Raw genomic sequence first — 17,376 nt, 5'->3', positions numbered from 1 at the left:
TTGAGTGAGACTCGACTCCAAAGAAATGTGTATAGGATTGTGGCCTTAGAGTGGAACTCCGTGTTGTGCTGTTACAACCGTCTGTGCAAGCACATCAGCTTATAAGAAGGTACGATCTCTTCCTCCTTCCCCATGAGCTGTTCTGGGGATTCTCACAAGAAGCCAGTTTCAGGGACTGCAGGGAAAGGAGAGGGGAGGCGGCCCTGTTGTGCAAGTGAAAAGTTCGTTAGATGGATCCTGTCCCATGTATGTAACTTAGTAGGCATACCGTCCATTGAAACATCATGCAGATGTAACTATCCAGTAGATTGCTAGGAACTTCTCTTGAAGGTGACTCCATAGAGCCATTGTGGCTAATTCAAAGTATGTTTGTATTGTAGGGTACATGGAGAATGTCAACAGCAGCACTTATAAAATGGGAGGAATGTAAGGAGGGTTAATTTTGGCTGGATTTTTGTTGTTGCTGTCTACCTATTCTGCAGCAGGAAAGATTGTATGTGTAGGTTGTCTTACGTTTGTGGCTTCTGCTGCTAGAAAGTCTGCCTTTTGGCAACTGTACTGCTTTAATAACTAGGGACTGAAATGTCAGATATGCCTGGCCAGCAGAAACGCTTCTGTATTATCAGTTTCTGTTCCAGGAATAAGGGACTTTGGTCATTCCAGTTCTCCAAGACTTTAGCAAAGATCTGTTTTAGTGAAGTTCAGCACCATTTCATGGGTCATGTTGTACATTACACAAACCTGCTTTGAAAATACAGTAGTTTGCAGCACTAAGTGAATGGAAAATACCAGAGGAAATTTGGTAAGCATATTTCTCTTTTGCATCCACATTTATTTTTTAAAATTTTTATCTCTCTGAGTAAAATGAGGAACAACATTCCAGTATATGTGTGTGTTCTCTGTAACAAGCAATGTGACTTTCAAAAAGAATGGCAGACAGTTAAATTTCCCATTTTAAGGCTGAGAAAAGACCATTCTGCTTACTGTGAATGGAATTTCTGGATTTCATAGAAACTGCTACCATAGAGTAGGAAATGCATATTTGTTTCTTCACTGCCCTGAAGGGAATCAGTTTTCTTTAATGACAAGCCCCAAAGTGGAGAGAGCTACATTACTATAGAACAATGAGTAAACTAACTGTTGCTTGAAACGGAGACTCACTGGCAGAGGGAAGAGCAGAATAACTTTACAGAGGATAGGAAGAATTTGTTCTGGGTAGCTCAGAGGCAGCCAGATTAAGCCCAGGTGGGGCTGGTGGCAGTTTCTACAAGATCCAGAAATCCCATTCATGGTAAGTAGAACGGTCTTCTTTCTAGATTTCCTGGTAGAAGCTTCCACCATAGAGCATAGCTGCCAAGTTATCCCCTTTTTTAAGGGATTTCCCCTTATGCTGAATAGGCTTCCTCGCGAGAAAAGGGAAAACTTGGCAGCTATGCCATAGAGACATACCAGAGCTTAGAGACCCCTGGAGGGTGGGATCAGTGTGTTGCTGCTACTGAGAAACTGTAGCATTCTCCTACCAAAGGTTGCCTCAGGCAAGGTGGATGGAGGGGTGCTCTACATGTTTTGTGTAGGGGAGCACTGATCCTGATCAGAGGAGTCAGGTTATGAGATGGGTATGCCAGTAAGATGCAACCTCTTAGCCAGGCATCCCCAAACTCGGCCCTCCAGATGTTTTGGAACTATAATTCCCATCATCCCTGACCACTGGTCCTGTTAGCTAGGGATGATGGGAGTTGTAGTCCCAAAACAGCTGGAGGGCCGGGTTTGGGGGTGCTTGCTCTTAGCCATCAAACCTTGGTGAGAACATGTGCTGACTAGATCTTCAGTGGTCTGTGGACGTCCTGGAAAGACAACACTATCCCTTCTTCAGTATCAGTTACTACCAGGAGATCCAGACAATGTGGTTCCACCTTTTCTTTCTGGATTTTGAACAGCCACCTTTCTTGCAGAAATTTTACAGTCAAATCCTTCCTTGGAATGCAGTCATAGTGAAATTCAGCTGAGAAAGTTTTCATATCTGTCCAATGCACAGATGTCCCATGGGGCAGGAAGGAGGAAGGGGAAAGCAGTTATAGTGAAAAGAGGGAGCCATCTTGGAGCCCCATGGTAAATGAGTAAGGACTACGTATAAAAAAGGCATGTTTTTTGGGTGGTGGGAAGGCACGATTCTTTGAAACAAATTCAAGTTTAATTTTTTTTCTGCACAAGTTTTCTGTATTGACATGTACTGTACTCTACAACAGACACAATGTAATTATGTGAAAATACCAAATTAGTTGTACATATACTGATAAATAAATACACTTGCTTCAGAATACCAAAGTGTTTCTTTAAAAATTGACTTCATAAAAGCACATTTCCCCCCTCAGATTTATCTAAAACTCCACATAGTTTGAAACGAACGAACAAAAGAATGCCTGACAGGACAAGACAGTCTTGTGCAAATGGACAGAACACATTCTAAGCATTATGCAAAAATATGACTAATTAAATATTTGTTCGGTCCTAATTCCTCTTAGCCCACTCCCACCCATGTTTTGTTTAAAACCCAAAGACAATTTAAAACAAATTGAGACAGGAACATTGTCAAATTCTACTAGAATGATCATTGGTTTGTTTTAAGAAAGGCACAGTGATGAATTAGAAAATGTTAACCATGGGGGACAACACTGCTAGCAAACCTTGTTCACCTGGCATCTCCAGTTTCCTGCTTTTTACAATTGAAAAGTCAGCTGGGTTTCAAAATGCATCTTTGACGAAACAGAACATCCCAGATATTCTGGGCTTAATCCTACAAATATGTATGCCTGGCTCTCTCTCTATATTATACTCAAGCAACCACCTGGTTAGTTACAGGACAGATCCTTCAGAATAACATCACACAATTCGGTCTCCGGTTTGGTTCTCATTTATAGTTCTTTTCACAATTTGGGCTCACATATTCTTCGCTGGCCATTGAACCAAAGGACAACAGTGATCTTGCTGTCTGAAAAACTGTTAAGGTACAACTTTTAGTGACACAGCTTCCTGGGACATCCTTGTTTTGTCCTTACAATTACACTTTTTAATAAGCCTTTCACAGAAACCAGAATGACAAAATCTGATTTTTGCAAACTGCACTGGGGTTTTCCCCCCAGTAGGGTTGATCTCATTCTAAAATATAGGGCCCATGCATTGAGAGAGAGAGAGAGTTAGAATTACTCACGAGAAACTGAGGCTGCCAGTGACATTTTTTAAACTGAAGGAAGTTCAAAGTAAGTAAAGTGGAAAGAGACTGAAATGCTTTTTGCCATATTCTATATAAGAACCGCCCCCCCCCCAAACGCTGGCTGGATGATTCTACAAAGAAGTTAGTGAGAGGTTGGGGTCAAGAGTCCACACATTTTGGCTGGCCTTGGTCACCAGTTGAAAATTGTGCTTGCCACGGACTCTTCCCTTCTCTCTGAACAGGGACAGCCAGTGTTTGCTGTAGAGGCCGGACCCCTGTCCTGCAGGGGCTCATCCCAGCCATGCTGAGCCTCAGAGAAGCTCAATAAACTGTGAGAATGTCATCAGATTTAAAGTTGGCAAGTCACCAAGCTTGATTGTGGATCCTGAGCTGGAGGTAAAACTCAGGGCTGGCTCTATCCCCTTGGCATTAATGGGCAACTGTCAGGACATCTGATCCCTAGCAGGACCCACTGCTGGTGCCTGCCCTGGACACCTTTTGTTGTTTCCTGGTCCAGAGCTCCAACCAGCACCACACAGGTGGGTCACCATTTGATTCCCCCCATGCCTCCAGTATAAGCATTGGTTTGGGGCGCAGTGCCAATAGCAGCTAGATCCGGTATATCAGAGTTGCTCAGAGTGCTTCTGATGCCCTCAGGTGCCACCAAGTAATGACAGAAAAAGGAGGAGTCCCAGGCCCTCTCAAACCTACAGCTTGCCCCGGTAGAAAAGTTAAGGTGATGTTCCTCCCATGAGTCCTAACTCAGATGCTACCTGTGCTGCAGGTAGATTTTTCATGGATTAATTTGCAGCCAGTCTCTCCTAAATGCCAAAGTAAGGACAGAACTAGGAAGGTTGGTGGGAGATCAATGATCTGATCTGATTAGTTGCTGAAGACATATTACCAAGTCTTTTTCCTGTGCAAGCATAAATCTGTAGATATTGTCACAGGACTGTTTGTGTTGATGGAGGGGCCTAACTGAGCAAACAGGATAGCAGCCTCCGTATTCTTTCACAATATCAGCAGCCCATAGCGTTAAAGGTTTTGAATTTGGCTAAGTATATATAATGCATATTACAGTAAATAAATATTTGGCCCTAGCCCTCCAAACATTTATTTCTTTTATTTCATACCAAATAACCACCACCATAAAGGTTGCATTTTGTTGTACAGCCTCAAGGCACACCCATGCAACCCAAATCTCTTTGCAAGTTGTTTTAGGGACAAAGAATGCACTCTGCCACTTAGTGTGCTGCTTTCTAGCTTTTAAAATGCTTGCCTTGCAGGACTTTTCCCTGCACCACATTACTACATTACCTAAAACAGTGGCACTTTTATTTATAAGTTGGTATCGCGGAAATTTCAAATGCTGCTTTCAAAAGAAATCCAATGTACATTTCATGCTGGCAGCCAATGCTTTCAAATGGCAGGGAAATAACCCGGGAGGTCAACAAATGCTTTTTTTTCCAGGGCCGTGTGTTTACAAAAATGAAACAACCAAAAACAAAAGCTATTTTTTGACCTTTTGGAAATCTCTCTAGATAATTCAACCATTCATGCAATCTTCCAGATTTGGGGGCTTGACTCATTTGTCTGTAAATGTGCACGGGGTTTTTTTTTTTTGTTCGCCAATTCATGATTTCACTAAAGCTGCCTAGGTATCAAAATGTAGCAAATCATAAAGTGTCTCATGAATAAGGCACATTAAACAGGTTTTGCTGTTTTGGGGAGCAATGAAACAGGCTGGCATAACATCCAGGAGAGTATAGGGCATATCTGCACTACAAACTGGTACCTGTTTTCTACCAGCCATGGCTTCTGTCTAAAGCATTCTGGTAACAAACATGTTAGAGGATTAGTTTTCAAACTTCTGCTTTTAGAAACCCTTTCCATATACCCATCTGCTGACACACCTCTACATATACGCAATAAAAGCCACACTATCCTTGTGTGCTGCAGAGAGATGAGCTACTTTGTTGTCGGGTCACTGAAGGTCACGTCAGCAGACCCCTCTGAAGAGTTTCACCAGGTGACTAGTTGAGGATGCGACCGAGGATGCCAAGTAGACCTTCACTGCCTGCGCCATCTTATAGTACGTATCATTATGTGCACTACGTTGTGTTCAATCAACTTCGTAGCAGGCCTTGTGCCACTCATGCTCTAGACATCATTTGGCCTGTTTCATTGCCATCAAGGGCCTCAATTGGATGGCCAGCTCTAGCCGCTGGGAAATCCCCGCCCCCTCAGAGCACATAAGCAGGCATCCATTGGATAAAGTTAGTTTCTGGGGGCAGACTACCCAAAGAGGGGTCACCCACTCCCGCAGGGAGGAAATGCTGTTGTAAACCCAATGGCTATGACTGCAAAGCTTAATTGAGCAGAAGTGTGGTTATTTTTAGCAAGCCATCCATAAATTTTAAAGGTGCTCTTGATAAACTGGACAGAAGATTAAAAAAATAAGTATATGCTTTTGTGGTATTTTTATGCATTGCGATTCGCTGTTATTTTTATTGATGATTAGTAATTCTTTATTGTAATTGAAAAGTGTAAACTGTTTAATTCTTATTTGCTGCTGTTGAAGTTTATTTAATATTTTATTTAATATTGCTTTATTTTATGTAAGTTATTTATTTTAATGTTACTGTGACATTTTTTATATTGGATCAGACTGTTACTATTAATGTTTGATGTTTTATTATATTTTTATATGTTTTGGCAGCCACCCAGAGTGGCTGGGGCATCCCAGTCAGCTGGGCACGGCATAAATTAAAAAATATTATTATTAATGCAGGTGGCAAGCATCAATCTTAAAAGAGACACTTAGCATTTACTTCCATTCCACAGAATGCTTCTTCTAAAGAAGAATGTGAAAAGTTAAACCAGGAGGGGTTGGAGAAGGAATTATAGCAGAAAAGGAGGTGAACTTTTATTTCTTTACCCTCACCCCCCCCCCAACAGGAGCCCACCTACAGCCTAAGGCTTGGGTGCCCACAGGGACAGGGATGTGCATAAAAGTGAGCCATGGAATCTGTTTTCCTTTCCTAACAAAGAGGACTGCTTTAGTTTGCAACGCTGTGTGCACTTATTTGGCCATTGAACCAAGTGGGAATGAACCTTTCAGTAAGTGTGCCTCGGATCTGTGTGCAGGGCAACCTAATTCTCTAATGGACTACCAAATATGTTGGGCCTTCTGTAGTTTTTACTATGTCGGAATAATGCAAGTCGACTGAACTGACAGGGACCTGTTTCTGTGTAAACATGGTTAGGCTTGTATTATGAAAGTACCTTCAACTAAGCACCTGCTTGTGCCTCTTTTCTTTTGGAGGTGATTGAAACTCTAAGTCAGATTTGTAGAAAGCCAACTACGCCAAGAGTGTCATCCCATGCTTGCCTGCTCCCTAGTATATTTAGGGTAGCAGCCTCTGGATAGGCAAGCAATTGCAACCTTTATTAATGACAGCCCTTGGAGTAATACCGGTATAGGTGGGACAGAAATGGAATATACTTTCTAGAGTGTTTTATAAGTCGGCTTTAGTTTATTTGCCTTTCATTTTCATTCTGCATGAGCGACAGAACCTTGCTCACTCTAATCCTTTATTTCTCTGGCATTTACACAACAATCACCTTGATATTTCTCTGCTGCTAGAATAATGCCATTTCTAAGAATAATACTGTGCGGAGAATAGGTATGTTCTTATATGGCCAGGATATTGCATTTTCTCCATATTCAGAGGATTGCATTTATGTCTAGGGTGACGCTGTACATCAGCTACATGCGTGAAATATGGGTTTTGTTGTGGCTTTAGGGGCTTTTGTTAGAAAAGCAGTCAGTCAGTATTAAAAACATAACACGTGTGTGTGTGTATGTGTGTGTCTGTGTCTGTGTCTGTGTGCATATATTTTATAAATCCTGATTTTGTTTGTGAACATTGTTACCGTTTAGTATGCTCTGCTCCAAAAAGCTTTGCTCTAATCCCAGGTATGTGGAGAGTGGCTGTAGTTTCTCAGTGATGAGGAAAACAACTCGGCTTGCACTCAGGTAGAGCACTGAGCCTGGCATTTGAGACAGGTGCTAGGGCCAAATGCCAGGCTCAGTGCTCCACCTGAGTGCATGCCAAGAGAAACTACAGCCACTCTCCACATACCTGGGATGAGAGCAACACATTTTGGAGCAGAGTAAAGCTTCCAGGAAGGAGTGAGCCCTGGAAGCAGTTCACCACCTTTGAGAACTTAAGTACCCAGTACCACCCCCCAAAACAAAACCCCCAGTAACATTCTGCATCTAAACCTGGATACCCTTTTAGCTATGATGTTTAGTAGCCCAAGAATGTCTGCTCCTTTCAGAAAGTGCCATGCTGGTGCCCAAGCTTCACCTTGTTGCACCTTGTCCGTTTATTAACCATGCATTGTGTGAAGCAGCAGCTTCGTGCTCAATTTCACTGGCTGACCCCTAAGTTCTGGCAATATTGGGAGGGTGGGAATTAACTTCATCCACTTTTTCCCCATTCCATGCATAACTTTATAAACCTCAATCATAAACGCCCAAACACTTATCTATTCAAGTCCTCCTAACAAACAAGGGTGCTGTAAAACACACAGATGGAGATTCTTTCAGCAATCGAAACACCTTTCTCTCCAAAGCGCAATCATTTATTATAATTATTTCCATGAGACTATTTCGTTACTGTGCTTAAGGCCTTGGGTATGGTATCAAACTGCTTTAAAGTTTAAATTGAAAATTGAAGGTTTGGGGGGGATACACCTATGCTTGCTCTTGAAAGTTCCCCAGAAATGATAGGCATTGTGGATGTTATTTGAATGTTCCGGACACGGTAGAACAAATTCTATTCTACTGTCCATTGTACAACCAGCTACATTAAATGTGTGCTATGCCCCTTTTTGGGTAGTCTAACATCACGGCACAATGAAAATATCAGATTCTATCTGTCTGACATTAACCTGGTAGTAACTGCAAGAGTGGCCGAGTTATTGTCAATAGTATGACTTACAGTGGTGAATGGCACTATTTAGCAGGAAGAAATCCCAATGAAAATCCTCGTTATTATATATTTTACATGGCTGTTTATTTGTATATATACAATGGCCTATAATTTTAATGCCTAATAAAGGTTTGGCGAAGTAAGTAAGCTCTTCAACAGTTGTTTTGGTTTCCAGCCATGGGGGATTTTTATTTTTATTTAAGTCTAATTTGTTGCTGTGAATCTTGCTTCCCTCGCATGCACTTTGATAAGGTGCCCCTGAACCTAAATCTCGAGTAATCTAAAACCTGAAATTCTTTGGTACTTAGTGCATGTCTTTTCTGTAATGACTGATGGTGGGAAAAGACAGCAGCAATTCTCCCTGTTTAGAATATTTTGATAACTTGGCCCAAGGCATGAACAAAAACTCAATCAAGTCTTCCCAGCTACCCACTTTGGAAAGCGTTGCTACTGATAATCCCACTGAGGCCCCTTTGTCTCGCTGAAAGAATCTATGAAATAAAGGCATTAAAAAAACCAACAATAATTCAAATGCACACGTGAACAATGAAATCCACTTGCTCCCTTTTTTGTAAAAATTCTACCTCGCCCCCCCCGGGGGGGGGGAATACACAGAACATAATTATCTGAATGTCTAAAATCACACAATCCAGATGGATACAAACTCTCATCACAGCCACGTCCTTGGATCTTATTTTCCTATCATACAATATTTGGTAAATTAGAGGAAATGTCTGGTTGGCTGATGGTCACATTTCTGAGGCTGCAACACTCTTTCTCGGAGAACAGGTCCACAGAAATAAGCCTAAATCTAATTCTTCTAATATCTGTTCTTGCTTTGAGATTAGTGAAGGTAAGCTATTTAAACAACTGACATCAACAAGCAACATTAGCAAGTTATTTTATTTCACTGGTCAGTGAGGATTTTTGAAATTATGTTGTATTTTTAAAAAATTATGTACGCCACTTTGGATTTTTTTTCTAAATATTGTGGTTTATAAATACATGTAAATAAAAAAATAAACAAAAGGCTTTTTCCCAGCAGTTTTTCCTCTCTCATGCCATGTCCTCTCTCTCTCTTTTTTTTTTAAAAAAAAGGCTAGCTTGACACCCATGTTGCAATCTTTGGCGCCAGGCAAATGTGTTCTTCTTCACCTAGGCATTCTAACATTGTAATTTTTAACTGTTTTATTATTGTATGTATCATGATACAATTGCTCCTGAAATCCTAAATAGGGTGAAGACTGGCATAGAAATATTTAAAATAAAGAAATTAATGCTGAATAAGGCTCTTTTGGATTCTGCCACAAAGCTCTTCTATCAGATTTTATGTAGAGTTCATTGGCAGAGTTTTGCGGTGGTTTTTTTTTTAGCTAATCCGTAATCTGGGATCCCACAAATCTCTTTCCTTGCATATTGCATGGCCCCCTATTCCCTGCCACATGAAAGTATTTCACCACTCTCATAATCGGCTATCATCCCATAGAAAATGGAAACTCACTGGGTTGGTTGAATCCTTGTGCTGTGTGAACTGTCATTATGTTAGGGTTTCTCCACATCTTGGGGCACGGTCACTGCTTCGTTGTCATCCAATAATAGAATGCTATTTTGTGTTTTGATTTAGGACGGGAGATTTTGAAGTATTTGTTGCCCCCACTACACAATGACATACATCCAAAGTGAATCCTCGTATGGTATTGGTGGTGAAGCTGTTCATCCCCAGCCTTCCCTTGATATGGCCAAGAAAGAATGTCTTCCTACAAATCCCATGGCACCTTTTTTCTCCCAAGCTGTGTGCTTTGCCTTACTGCATACTCCCTCTGAATCTGGACCCAAGTGGTGAAGCATCCTTTCAGCTCAATTTGTAGTACCTTTTTTTGAACTTAAAATAAATAAAAATAGGATATTCAACAGCCTGTATTCTTCTGAAACATTTTGATCTAGTAATTAAAAGGCAGCATAGTATATATTTGAAACCGGGACACTTTAAAAAATAAATGTGCATGTCCACCACTAATTCCCTTTGCATGTAACCTCAAATACGCTTGCGCAGCAAACTGGCTCAGTCTCAGTAGGCGGTATTTTCACATCAATGTGCAACTTTAGAGTCCTTTCCAAGAAAACAGATAAGTGGACAGTATCAGTCACTGTAGGTTTAGCATATGGTAATTCTTGATTTTGTCCTCAAAAGGGCAGGACATATTTTGTAATCATAACATTTTGCAATAACTGCAGTATGCTCTAAACAGCTGCCACAGAGGCAGTTGTCTGAAGAGGTCTTCATCCAAGTAACTGAGTGCCATAGGGAACATATGAAGCTGACCTGAATCTAGGCAGCTCCATATTGACAATGCTGATGAGCTCTTCAAGTCTTCCAGCCCAGCTCTTCAGAATCTTAAGATCAGAAAAGTGGAACCTGCAGACCTCTGGGTGTTGCTGGACTACAAACTCCCTCATCCCCAAGCAAAATCTGGAGGGTCACAGGTCCCACAACTCTGTGTTTACTGAATGTGCCACAGATTGAACCCAAGGCATCATACATTGCAAAGTGAATGCGTGCTCTCAATGACAACAGGAAGTTCCCCAGATATGACTTGCTCTCGTGAGATAACATAATTTCTAGCATCCATATGGCAACTTTGCAAGAGTGCAGTTTCTCTCCTTTAAAAAATAACAATGACTTTGCATTTGAAAGTAAGGTTTAAATTAAAACACATCTATAAAATGACAACTTGGCTTACAAGTGACTTGTGCAACATTAATTTGTGCTTCCTGCATCTCTCTCGCCCATCTCCCATCATGACTAGAAAATCATCAGGCCCCTCCCACGTAAGCAATATAACAAACTAAGTTTGGTCTTGGCCTTGAGACCAAATGCTACCTTAATCTCTCTCTGTGTGTGTGTGTTTTTAAAGTGCATCTTTCCTGTGGTCTTGTTTCTAAAGTGGGTGATGTGAAGCTCTCAAGGAATTTAATGTGATCTTGAGGTATGCTTACGGCCTCTGAATACTTCTTAAATCTAAAACCAGATTTGTGTTGCGGTAGCTGTCATGGATTTAGGAAAGAAGAAGAAAAAGCACCACTCTCAATGGTGTTTTCACTTTAAGCCATGATACAGTACCTCATGGCACATCTTCATCACAAAACTGAGGACGCAAGGTAGGATTTCTATTTACAGATCTCTGATGCCCCTTCCCGAAAAAAATAGAGACTAGATGGGGAAAAAATATTTCCTGAAAGTCCTGAATTTTAAAATATTTTCTCTCCAGCAAAAGGGTTGGTCCTTCAAAAAAGCAAATTTTACCTGCCCCATTAAAACATGAAACCAGTGATGACACCAGAGAAAACCTGAAACTTCTGTTTACTCCTCCTGGTGGCATGCGGTCCTGGCAGTCATGAGGCTCAGATGTAAGCTGGTTCACTCACAAGCCAGCTTACTGTCAAAACTGGACAGGGCAATAGCAAAGGCTTGAAGTGCACACATTGGGTAGTTGTAGTCCATAGTGAAAATATCTTCTGCCACACGGCCAAACTGCATCACAATATAGTCAGCTGAAAGAGGGTGGGGGTGGGGAGTAAAGAAACACAGTACAAGGACATCAATATAAGTTTCTGTGTATTGAGAGAGAGAGAGAGAGAGAGAGAGAGTCACAAACTTGCAGTCCAAAATATAAAGCAGGGGAAGATGAAAAATCATTTTCACTATCCAGATTCAATGAATTCAGCCTGGGAGACAAGTTTCCTTTAGAGAGTTGAAAGGGGCATGATTGAGATGCTGGCCAGCTGTGAATTGCCTGGCGCTTCCTCTCATACCAAGGATGTCCTCATAAAGGCCAGAGTCAGGAAACAGAAAAAGGATACAGAGATGCGGATGAGATGAATAGAGAAGCGGAAGGCAGCTGCAGCTATCAGGAAGAGACAGGGCAAAGCATCCTTCTCCCCCGCCCCCACCTCAGCTCCCCAGCCTGCTACCCTGACTGGACTCACTGTATAGTAGTCTTTCCCAAAACTCTTTGCTGGGGCACTATCTACCTTCACTGTTCAGTTAATCCTTGCAAAGCAGGTAAATCATAGAATAGAATCATAGAGTGGAAGAGACCACAAGGGCCATCCAGTCCAACCCCCTGCCGAGCAGGAAACACCATCAAAGCATTCCTGACAGATGGCTGTCAAGCCTCTGCTTAAAGACCTCCAAAGAAGGAGACTCCACCACACTCCTTGGCAGCAAATTCCACTGTCGAACAGCTCTTACTGTCAGGAAGTTCTTCCTAATGTTTAGGTGGAATCTTCTTTCTTGTAGCTTGAATCCATTGCTCCGTGTCCGCTTCTCTGGAGCAGCAGAAAACAACCTTTCACCCTCTTCCATATGACATCCTTTTATATATTTGAACATGGCTAAAATGTTAAGGGGTGAAGTCTCCTCTCCCCATGAACCGTGGGGCACATCACAGTATAGCAAAGGCCTTGATCCCCAAGGTGTGCATGCTCATTCCACTACCTCTGTTTCAGGTTTCAACACTTTCAGTGGCCACATTAAAAAAACAAAGTAACCTGCAAAACCTATTTAACTAGAGGCAAGTGACAACAGCAAATGAATGTGTACACCACCAAAAACTATACCCCCCCAACATAAAACCTTCCAACTTTCTCAAAAACTAGAACATGCTCGGACCAAGTTCCATGGTGAAGTCAAATTGCTCGGCGTTGGTTAATTCTGTGAACTAATTATCAATAGTTCAGCCACCCCCAGTCTGGTAGCCTTGTGATGTTTAGGACTAATGCCTCCTGTCAACCCCTGCCAGTGTGACCAATGGTGAAGTATGAGCTGTACCATAACACATCTAGAAAGCACCAAATTAGACCAGGCTGCCCTACTTCCTCATCTTCTGTGTCAAGTCTTTGCGTCCACAGAACAGTTGGGGGACTGGACACTGAGCAAAGTGTATCAAAAACAGAATCTCTCTCTCTCTCTCTCTCTCTCTGGTTTTTTACGTGAGAGTTATCGGATTTCAGCAGCTGTACTTACGATCATTATCGTGAATAATTTGAAAATTTTTCACTGAGGCCTGTGTCACGCGACCATGGAAATTTAAAACGTAAGACTGGGTGTCATCGTTCCAGACTGGAGTTTTGTTGTGCAGCTCAATGACACTTTCTGTGTTTTTATTCTGCCACCTTGCAAGGAGAGTTTCATGCTCCTAGGAAAGCCAAGGAGAAAGACATCATTTTAGCAAGAGCCCACTTTTTACTTTTGCTTTATGCAACATCAGAATGCGCCCACCCCCATGCCATCGCTCTCTCATAAAAACAGTCTTAACATGTAGCCCCCATATCTCCCATATCTGTCTGCCCACACTTCAAGGTCAGAAGTGTCTCCTTTATTCTCCAAGTGCCTCCTTTATTGGTGATGAGATTGAAGGCTATGACAGAGAGACAAGTGGCTTTTTTATTTAAAGATTTCATATATTAAATATGAATCAGGGAAACCCCTGAGATACATGACTTAAGCTAACATGACAGCTTTTCTGTATGCAGAGCTGTAGCCACTAGTATCTTGTGCAGACTGTATTTGCTAAAAAAGAAAAGCCACCTATCATTCAGAGCCTCCTTGTAAATGGCCCCTGCTCACAACTTCAGCAAGCATGACAGCTTTTAGGTATGCAGATGTGAGAAGCCACCGGTTCCATGCGCAGAAGAGTGGCAACCCTGACAGCGAGCACAGAGCTCTGTGCACTGAATTTTACCATACCACAGTGAAAGTAGCTTTTTGCAATGCTCACGGGGTTAAAAGTCAATGACAACGCTTAAGTTCCTTGAATTCCTTGCACCGAGTGTTGTTGTCAATTAGCTTCCACTCAATTGTAGACTCACTGAAATTAATGGACCTAGATTGGTCATGCTTCTAATTTCATTGAATCTACAAAATAATAATAATAATAATAATAATAATAATAATAATAATAATAATGTAATTTATTATTTAAACCCCACCCATCTGGCTGGGTTTCCCCAGCCACTCTGGGCGGCTTCCTACAAAATATTAAAATACAATAATCTATTAAACATTAAAAGCTTCCCTAAACAGGGCTGCCTTCAGATGCCTTCTAAAAGTCTGGTAGTTGTTTTTCTCTTTGACATCTGGTGGGAGGGTGTTCCACAGGGCGGGTGCCACTGCCGAGAAGGCCCTCTGCCTGGTTCCCTGTAACTTGGCTTCTCGCAGCGAGGGAACCGCCAGAAGGCCCTCGGCACTGGACCTCAGTGCCCGGGCAGAACGATGGGGGTGGAGACGCTCCTTCAGGTAGAAGTTAGTTGAATGTAGTTGTCTCTGGAGATGAGCTAAACACATCTGCTTCTACACATGGTACTTAGAAGAAGACATCGGCATAGGCAGCTGCAGCCATGAGAATATTATTGACCAGCACCTTGGGTAAATCTCACCTGCAGTGATCTGTGAAACTCAGACTAGGAATCTAGTACACAGTACTAAGACAGAACTTTGAGTTCAGTATACTCTCCATGCACTGTTCTCTCCTAATCTGGAAATGCCAGTGATTGAATGTGGAACCTTTGGCATGAAAAGCATCTGTTTTATCACTGCTTCATGGCAGCTAGGTTTTTTGTATCTCCAGTATCCCTCCTCTACAGCCTGTGACATTTACTTTTATTTTAGATATTTAAATGTATCAACAACAACAACAACAACAACAACAACAACAACAACTTGGCTTAGTATACACCCTCCCCCACACACTTGAGACACATTATGAAGAGGCTGGCAAACCCCTAGCTTAAACAAATGCGCCCACAGTCATTGCAGGTGAGCTAGTTTTACTGAGAAGAGTGACTTACATTGCGTGGCCTGATGGAAACTCTCTCATGGTCCATACTCATCCCTGGTATGATGACACTCATCTTACGAGGACCTTTAAACCCCAAAACATTTGTTTCCTGTTTTTGAATGAATAGGAGAAGCGTTTTTAATACCACACATCTTTACCTTGGAAGTCAGTCTTTCCAAACAAATATCACTGGTGATAGAACAGTAATTAGCCTACAAAGGTGTTTCAAAACTTGCTACAAAGCCAACAGTGTTCCATAATATTCAATTTTTACCTTGTAAGCTCAGGGGGGAAAGGAAAATGTAGGAGCTTCATAAAGCATACTTTGCATAAAGTTTTAAAATGTGCAGACACTTCAGCACCAGTTACAGCTCTGCGCTATCCAACAAGTATCATTAACAAGAACACAACAAGTGGCTTTTGACAGTCAGTGTCTATTTTCAGGACCCACCTTATTTTTGTGATTGCAATTTTTTCTAAACTGTTTTTAATATTGTGTTTTAATGTTACGACCCACCCAGAGAGCTTAGGGTGAAGAGCAGGTAATACCTATCTTAGTAACCCTTACTATGCTTGGCATACTTATCTTAGTAACCCTTACAAAGGCCCTTGCAGTAAGTCACCATAAGCTACAGTGATCTCAGAGTGGTGAGACAGTGAGAATGAATGGGGTGGGTGAAGAGAGTGTGACGTAGCTCCCATGCTTGTGGCCAGAGTGGAAGGCTTCCTGGTGCCTCCTGATTGCTCCTTCGCAGCTCCCAACTACTTTTGTTTCTTGGGCCTGGACATGAAGGAGGACCAAAGGGATGGACTTGCACCCAGTGAGACGGAGAAGGCTGCAGCAGGAGTAGGAAGAGGAATTCTTCCTCTGGCCACTATGTACAGCTTGGGTTCCTTTCTTTTCTACCACCACGTTGCAGGCAAAATCAGTAGATGATTTCGGAGGCTATATGTAGCCACTTGTCCTAGGCTACCAATCAAGTTCATGGCAGATTTAAACAGGACTAAGTCCATAGGCATCTTTTGGCTACTATATCGCATCAGCTTCTCCTAATGTGACCATGTGCCCCTCCTAATTCACCGTGGAAGGAAGGCAATGGAGAGGTATCTCCTCTTGCATAATTTTGTCACTTCTCATTCATCTGTTGGCAACTGGTGCTCTGCTGGCACCCGAGACACACAAGAAGGGGAATTCTAACCCATTATCGCAGTTGAGCAATGTTAAGTGCACAACTGCAAAAAACTGCGTACTCAGTTGCACACACTTATTTCAACAATAGTAGTACAAAAACGGTTGGAGCACTGCAGCCCAACTTGATAACTGGGAACTGAGGTCCATGACACAGTTTTATGCAAACTAAATTGCCACGTAAGTGGTCAAGAGGTCAGCAATGGACCATTTCTCACTAATTGTTATATTTCTAAGGACTTGGCTGGAATCTCTCTTCTGCTGCAGTTCTAACAGTGACCATTAGGTGTAGCTGTAGATTTATTAATCAGCAGCAGCGCCATTACTGTAGGATTGCATTGTTTTAAAAGCCATTCAGGATCCTGGGTTTTCTCTAAAGTCATGAGTGTTTGAAAATGCTGTGGGAAGTGTACAAACCTAGGACTTAAGTGAATATGCATTTTGGGGCCACTTCTGATCTGATTCAGCAATTTGCATAGAATGTGGCGTTTGGGGAACATCTCCTATGCACACAGGCATGGGGAATTTTTTTGTCGGAATTGATCATCCACTCATGCAACTTTTTTGCACATAATCCTCTGAGGTGGACTGCAAAACCATGCAGATATTCTTCCACAGATACGTAACCAAGAATGCTCCCAAATGTGGGCTATAATATATAAAATGACCATGCAGTGTATGATCCTAAAAGACATCTGAAGTGCTTTACTCAAACACCTCTTGAACCCCAGCCTGGTGGGAAAGCAATGTGTAAATACAATATGTTAAACAAACAAACTTTTGTGATGAGTGGTTCCTGAGTTTCTTAGACTTTCTTGCTTCCAGCACGTTGCTGATCCTAATGCAAAGAAGTTTGCACAAGGTACAGCACCCCCCCCCCATTTAAGCACTTTCAATACATGTGCAACCGTGCACAAGCACATTGCACAGAACCTGGAAGTGACCCAAAAATGTCACATAATGGAGGAGAATAGGGTGTTTGCAGGCTTTTTCAATGGTGTTTCAAATATACATGATTTCACTTAAATGTGCAGTGCCTTGGAACATAACCCCCATGTAAATGGGGGGGGGGGTTTGCCTCCATAGGGCTTAATCTGATGCAAGCCTTTGCCTTCAGATTCCATTTTAAATATCAGG

General features: G+C 42.0%; 1 protein-coding gene across 4 annotated transcripts in view; it reads right to left on the bottom strand.

The window, feature by feature from the left end:
* Positions 1 to 10,110: 10,110 nt before the first annotated feature.
* TUB (TUB bipartite transcription factor) overlaps positions 10,111 to 17,376 on the bottom strand; it is a 118,251-nt gene continuing 110,985 nt past the window's right edge. For all 4 annotated transcript variants that reach the window (XM_035119782.3, XM_035119805.3, XM_060275879.2 and 1 more), the window contains 3 exons: positions 15,061 to 15,159; positions 13,238 to 13,409; positions 10,111 to 11,763 (listed from right to left, as the gene is read on the bottom strand). In XM_035119782.3, coding sequence (XP_034975673.1) covers positions 11,630 to 11,763; positions 13,238 to 13,409; positions 15,061 to 15,159 — 405 coding nt within the window. In that variant the 3' untranslated portion in view covers positions 10,111 to 11,629. The remainder of the gene's footprint in view (positions 11,764 to 13,237; positions 13,410 to 15,060; positions 15,160 to 17,376) is intronic.

The sequence above is a fragment of the Zootoca vivipara genome, chromosome 1 (genome assembly GCF_965207765.1).
Source record: "Zootoca vivipara chromosome 1, rZooViv2.hap1.1, whole genome shotgun sequence".
Classification (NCBI taxonomy): Eukaryota; Metazoa; Chordata; class Lepidosauria; order Squamata; family Lacertidae; genus Zootoca; species Zootoca vivipara.
The sequence above is the reverse complement of the archived record's forward strand: the minus strand, read 5'-3'. Positions and strand labels throughout refer to the sequence as shown.